Below are 7,575 nucleotides of genomic sequence, written 5' to 3' on the forward strand. Positions count from 1 at the left end.
CGCGCATTTTCTTCAGTTAGTTTGGATTTAATAGACTTGGTGCAAGTAAAAGCAAAAAGCTCTGGGCTCGGAGTTAGTTCCCTTAATGCTAGCCCTGACAAACGTGAGTCTCGTTTTCTATAAACATTTATCAAAATCCCTAACAGATTAAACACACACATGGTATTTATAGACTGACACTACAAACATCTTATAAAATGGACTCAAAGGTAGTTTTGTCAATAGTTTCTCTTTATTGAGTAGCTTTCATAATTTAGTGTTATTTTCCTTTCTTTGGACATCCACTAATTTTCACACATTGCTCTTCTGATAAGACGTATCCCTTATTGCAGACACAACGAGGGTAGCAATTGTTATCAGGGACTGGCTCCTCATTCAGGGTTTCAGTGGACGTCCTGGAAGCCTGGACAATGGTCAAAGTGCGAGTTTGGAGGGCAGTTAACGGCACTGGGAGGCAGGAACGCAGGTATTGTCTTGGAGGTAAGTATCTGGTGGGCATGCACACTTAAAGACACAATCCATAGTGCATATTATGTTGCCGCTTCGATATTCACAGGAATCTCTGCAATCATTGGCACATCTAAAAATCTTGCCAGAAGGACATACTGCAGGGAATGAATTAGAATATTAGTTAGAAATCTGAATTAAATAACATGAAATACAATGAGCGTGATGTCTGACAGAATGGATTCAATATTTACAGGTCAGGGTGTTATTGTCCCCGTGCTTGTATTATCTCTATATATAACACTAACTACCTACCTAGTGCACTTACTGTACCTCTCCTACACTATAACAACAACATTTCAATTACACCAGAAATATTAAAACATCTATATAATACGGGATTTATTCTAACGATGATACGTTAATATAAAGGTAAGGAGACAAAGGACAGAATCCCTTTCATTCCCGTTGTTAGAGAAACCGGTGTAGTTAGAGAGAACTAGCGAAGAACGATGACACAATGAGAGGGTGGGTTTATCTCAATGCTCAGTCAATGATGGCTCTGATAAAGTCCTATGAAATCTCTTGATTTATATATTGTATTAGTGGCATTTATAAGGTGTTAACATTGTGCAGCAAGTTACAATAACTGAATGGGAATATTAGATAACTAGTAACAGACGTACAGAATATAACCAGAGACAAGAGATGAAGAAGAACCTGATTACAATTCTATAGATATTCAATTGATGAGTTTGTCACATTGTACCCTCGTCCATCTCTCCCCTGAGGGGGACAGGACACTGACCACTCTCTGAGCAGTCTGACTGTTTGTGGTGTCTGCTGCTTATCTTAGATTTTCTGTTTTTGTAATAATGAGTGAGGAAATCTTTGTTATTTTATTTCAGTATATTTTTATATATAGTGACATTAAAATGGGTCTTATAACTTGCTGAGAGTTCCTATAGCAGTGCTAGTGATTCCCTGTGTGTATAAGAGTGTAATGTCATCACAGCGCCATTCATGAGACTGTCATTTTAACAACTTGGTACGATACACCATCTACTGAAAATAGGGGTTAATTATCCCATTGTGACAGTTAGGTAATCCATGTTTAGTATTAAAGGGTATCTAGCTGTACCCACAGATAGTGTCAGAATTAGGGAACCCCGGGTAATAGTATCATCTAACTGCAGTGATCACATTCAGGGTGAGAGGGCGTTCCGTGTTGATTAGGGGTACAGCAACATTTAAGATGAGAGATTATAAATCTGAGATCAATTGATAAAGATACAACTAAAGAAATTCAGGGACAATCGTTATAGAGACTATTGGGACTTTACTGCTGATTGCACCATTTGTAGATTGTTACCCCACTATGACTGCATTTCTACCTAATATTTATTATATTAACAGAGCAAAGGGTGACTGTGAGAAATAAACAAAACAAACTAACTAAATAATCAAATGACATTTGCCATCAAACCCTTCTTCTCTTATTTAAACACGATAATGTGAAACTAAACAGTGATTGACTGGCTTTATAGTTACGGTTATTTATATTTAATAAAGGGCATTTGCTGGTCATTCCATCTGACACAATAATTGGACAATGTTTAGCTGACCAGACACAGACCAGCCTGTAACTAGACTGGGAAGCTCAACGATGATTAACTGCATATAAGAAAATACCTGGATGTAACATAAAGTTAAAGGGACCCTCCATTCATCAGCCAGTCACGTGTCCCTAATTCCACTTATTCCCTCTAGGACCCCCATTCAGAATTATCAGTCGTTATCTTATTGCTCTGTGGAGAAGTGACTATTTGGCCTCTTACTCGATCACTTTTGTTCAGTCTTGGTGCCAGACTAGGAAGTGACGTTCGGGTTTGTTAGATTCATCCAGCCCCATCTTATTCACAGGAGAGAAATGACGCACTCACCCACGTGAATGAAGGCTTCTCACAACATACAGACAGTAATCAGTAACACGCACAGGGATTGGCTGAAAGCTCTCAGCTAGTTCCTGGTTTAAAAAAATGTTGTTCTAGATCTGAGCTTATCCAGAGATGGGATATTTTGTAGTTTTTCAGATTTTTACATGTTTTTATTGTGCATTTTGTTCTGTAATCCCAAATACGCAAAAAAGAACTACTGGTAAATCAACCCCAGAGTGTGTCTTTATCTAATGAAGTTACTGTGTGCTAAACTCTCAATAAATGTAAAATACAATGTGATAGTTTTATGTTTTTTCACTTACCTGACGTAGCATCCAGCTTCCCAATTATTGCAAAGGAAATTGCTGTGAAAGAAAGAAGGAGAGGCTTAACACCATGAGATTGGTAAAATGTCCCACGATGACCCCCCACCCAGGAATTATAAGGGCAGAATACACCTTAACCCTTTCCTTCCCAACCACGTATCTGTCAACAGTATATGTATGTTCGATTTTCTAGATAATCTGAGTGAGGCGGAAAATCTAGATCAGCAGATTTCAAATCCAAAATAACTTGTGATATTAAAGAATATTCTCAACATATTTATATTGAGTTCACTTTCACAAAATATAGCTGTATCAATAATTATTCCGTGAGATTTAATAGTCTTTGAATGCTTTAAATTCAGAAATAATTGTGTCACAGACTAAAAGAAAGAAGATTTAGTCTAAGGCAAAGGAAAGTTTTTTTTTACCGTAAGAACAATAAGGATACGGAATTCTCAGCCTGAAGAAGTGGTTTTATCAGAGTCCGTACAGATGTTTAAACAGCAATTAGATGCATACTTGCAAAAACAGAATATTCAAGAATATAATTGTTCAACTCTAGCGTAATAGCTTCTTCATCCAAGGATAAATCTGACTTCCATTGTGGGGTCAAGAGAGAATTTATATTTTCCTAGTTTGTTGCAAAATTGGAAGTGCTTCAAACTGGTTTTTTTTTGCCTTCATTTGGATCAACACTAAAAAACATATGTGAGAAAGGCTGAACTTGATGGACATGTCTCTTTTCAGTCTATGTAACTATGTAACTAAGTTACATTTATTTATCTCTCGGACTGTTGTTACTAAACTTAAATGGAGGTTGAGAATATAAACTTCCTTTGACCAATAGGAAGCCAGAGATTTCCTTGAATGAGCTAATTAGTTCCCAGAATCCATTGAGCTTGGAATAGGGAATGCTGGGATTGAACTGCCTGCTGTAGGATGCCAACTATCCCCAGAATAAACACAGGTTACTCAGAACTTCTTTAAGACATTTATATTTAATAAACAATTAGCTGATCATATTACAAGGTATGCACAGTTTGTAAAGCATACCTTGCAATATGTGATCACTTTCGTTCTTTAACAAGTTAATAACGTTCGTTCTTAGTACATACCAAACACCAGCCCCAGAACCAACAACTGACGGCTCGTCATCCTGATCTCAATGAAAGAAGAAACCTACAGCAGTAATAAGATAAATCAGTTATTGCAGTGAGTAATAATCACTATATCATTATATCATTACCCAACCTCTTGGGTTAAATAAGGAATTGCATTATTTATATTGAGGTAAGGGGTAGGAGTTATAGGTTAGTGCGAGAGGTTTATATCAATGATTAAATTATTTATATTGAGGTGAGGAGTAGCAGTTATATGTACAACTGTTCATGCGCCTTCCAAAGAAACGGCACTTCAAGGACTTTTAAATTCTTATATAACTTTGTTAACGTTTCAGTTAGACTAAGCTAACCTTCTTCAGATCATGATAAATTTAATAAACAATTAGCTGATCATATTACAAGGTGTGCACAGTTTGTAAAGCGCTATGTGATCACTTACGTTCATTCTTAGTACATACCAAACACCAGCCCCAGAACCAACAACTGATGGCTCGTCATCCTGATCTCAATGAAAAGAAGAAACCTACAACAGTAATAAGATAAATCAGTTAGTTCAGTGAGTAATAATCACTATGTCATTATAATATAGTGCTAGAGGATTATATTAGTGAATACATTATTTATATTGAGGTGAGGGGTAGGAGATATATGTACAACTGTTCATGCGCCTTCCAAACAAGCGACACTCCAAGGACTTTTAAATTCATTTATAACTTTGTTAACGTTTCAGTTAGACTAAGCTAACCTTCTTCAGATTATGAAGAAAGTTAGCTTAGTCTAACTAAAATGCTGAATTATATATGAATTTACAGTTTTTTGGAAGGTGGATTATCTGCCTAACGTTGTACCAGGCAAGCTGAAATTGAAGTAGTCGAGTGCAAGATCTGTGGGTGATGATACAACAGTACAAAAACACACCTGTACAGACACACATACACATATATGCACTGTACACACATGTGGATGTTATGTGGACAGAACGTGTGTAGCCCTCAGTGGGTAGATCACAAGAATGATTGATTCATGACAGGTGTATAGTCGCCATTTGGGCAGTCGGAATCCAGGACAAACCACCCCCATAACCTAACCCAATAACACACGGACACTAAGTATTATGGGGAAATTTGTCCACAGCTTTATTAACCAATAATTATAATAATAATAATAATAATAATAACAATAATAAATTAACATATTAAACATGGGTCATTGCCCCCCATACTCCGCCCCCTGGCATCCTGTTCCTTCGGCTACCATACAAAAGGCAATGACCCCCATATAATAACACCTATACATATTTATAACATATTTATAACATACACCAACATTCCAAAGTGCCAACCAACCATTAACCACGGCAGGGGTATACCCGGATACCCCTGCCCCACCAGGTTCTGAGTCACCTCCAGGACTCGAAACCTCTCAACCACCGATGACCACAATCTGTTATTCCACCTCACGTTCATCCAGGGGAGCCTATTTTCTCTCCTTCGGCTCCCCGTCCCGCCGCTGTGAAAGAAACGGGTTAAATAAACACATAACAAACAAAGGGAGGGTGGGTGGGACAAACTCAACCGGGTAGAAAGTTAGAATGACTCACCTAAGATGGCTGCTCATTTAAATAGCCCATCCTACTTACCCATAATCCAACCCTTGCTTACTTCCTCCTAAGCCCGCCTCCTAACCCCTGTCAAGGCCTTTTTCCGCTTAGCTGCGCTCTAGCTACATGGGGCTACATGACAGGTGTATAGTCGCCATTTGGGCAGTCGGAATCCAGGACAAACCACCCCCATAACCTAACCCAATAACACACGGACACTAAGTATTATGGGGAAATTTGTCCACAGCTTTATTAACCAATAATTATAATAATAATAATAATAATAATAATAATAATAACAATAATAAATTAACATATTAAACATGGGTCATTGCCCCCCATACTCCGCCCCCTGGCATCCTGTTCCTTCGGCTACCATACAAAAGGCAATGACCCCCATATAATAACACCTATACATATTTATAACATATTTATAACATACACCAACATTCCAAAGTGCCAACCAACCATTAACCACGGCAGGGGTATACCCGGATACCCCTGCCCCACCAGGTTCTGAGTCACCTCCAGGACTCGAAACCTCTCAACCACCGATGACCACAATCTGTTATTCCACCTCACGTTCATCCAGGGGAGCCTATTTTCTCTCCTTCGGCTCCCCGTCCCGCCACAAGCTCAGACCTTGACCCCTTAAGCTGTCTGAGCTCCGCCACCCCGAAGAAACAGAGCCATCCGGATACCATCCTGCCAACCCAAGTTGAGCAGGTCCAAACCAACCTCCGAGAGGTGAACACCATCCGAGCGGTAGTATCCTGGCAACCCTTCCTCCAGCTCAAGGTGCCGTACTACCACACCCCCAACCTTCCGCACAAAGCTTGCCATCAAGCTATTCACCTTCTTCCTGCACCTATCCATAGCTAACGGATCCCGAGCGTGCCGCCACCGGCGCCTCGGGACAATCTCCGACCACACCAACATGACCCCCAGGAGCAGGCCCCTCAACTTATTAATGTCCTGCTTCATCCACTTCACCAGCCGTCGTTGCGGCGTAAGGCCCAGGTCATTACCCCCAATATGCAGGACCAGTAAGTCTGGCGCGTATCCCGCCGCCAGCATCCCAAACAGTTTACCACAAACATCCCCCCAGCAGAAACCCCGATACCCAAACCAGCGAACTGCCAACTGGCCCCTCGGAAAACCCAGCTGCTGGCCTTGCGCTCGAGCTGCGGCCCTCCTCTCGGCCCAGAAGACAAACGAATGGCCCACGATCCATGCCTCACGCCCTGGGGGGAAAAACAAATGATGAGGGAAGTCCGACAGAGACCCCCACCCCAGCCCAAATAACACCGAGAACCGTTACAGTACAGCCAGTTACAAGTCGCTCATCCCCAACATATATACAGTTTTTTTTTTTTTTTTTTTTGCATAAAACTGACCCCAAACTCATTATTCCAACAGACCCAATCGGACATAGGAACGGAATCTTACTGATTCCCACCTCCCGATCCGTTTCACCACCTCGTCCCCCAATCCCAACCGAGCCGCCTCCGTGGCAGCCCCAATACGGAACGAGTGCGTTCCAAATCGTTCAGCATGAAACCCTAACTTGCCCAAGCCCAACCGAAAAACTTTCGTGAACTGAAACCGAGAGAGGGAGGATCCGTCGGCATGCACCAACAAGGAACCCCCCATCACTGGCCTCCGTGCCAGGTATTCTGCCGTAGCAGCCAACGGGCACAAAGCCGAGCCCGGCAAGGCCCCCAGTGCCACGTCCCGGCCCATGCCGCGGACATCCGTTTTGGAGCTGCCAAGGTGCACCACCACCTTCCCATCCAAGACACGAACCCCCGAAAATTGCAAGCCCCCTTGCACCATCTTATTAGCGCTCACCAATTCCCCAATTCGGAATGCCCAAAAAAACGCCAAAATAAACGCCACCTTGAACAGAGAAGCCTCGAACCCATTGAAACAGATTTCGGGCAACAAACCCACCAAATCCCCCAGTAGCCGAACCGACACCGGGCGCCTGGTATCCGGCGACCTGCGTCCCTTGCGATAGCCCTTCAGGGCCTGCCTGATAATGAAGGTCTTAGTAAAGTCCTCCTTCCCATGCCATCTGAACCAAAACGCCATCGCCGCCATGGACCTGTCCACCATGGCAGGCGACGCCCTCTTTGCCAGCA

At 41.8% G+C, this 7,575-nt stretch overlaps 1 protein-coding gene across 1 annotated transcript; it reads right to left on the reverse strand.

Annotated features, from left to right (window-relative positions):
• Positions 1-210: 210 nt before the first annotated feature.
• LOC134577349 (mucin-5B-like) lies at positions 211-3,888 on the reverse strand. Its single transcript, XM_063436053.1, has 3 exons — positions 3,826-3,888; positions 2,708-2,749; positions 211-605 (listed from the first exon to the last, which is right to left on the reverse strand). Exons 1-3 carry the CDS (start codon positions 3,863-3,865, stop codon positions 439-441), a joined length of 249 nt encoding a protein of 82 aa, XP_063292123.1. The 5' UTR covers positions 3,866-3,888; the 3' UTR covers positions 211-438.
• Between the last annotated feature and the right edge of the window lie 3,687 nt (positions 3,889-7,575).

The sequence above is a fragment of the Pelobates fuscus genome, chromosome 11, assembly GCF_036172605.1.
Source record: "Pelobates fuscus isolate aPelFus1 chromosome 11, aPelFus1.pri, whole genome shotgun sequence".
Classification (NCBI taxonomy): domain Eukaryota; kingdom Metazoa; phylum Chordata; class Amphibia; order Anura; family Pelobatidae; genus Pelobates; species Pelobates fuscus.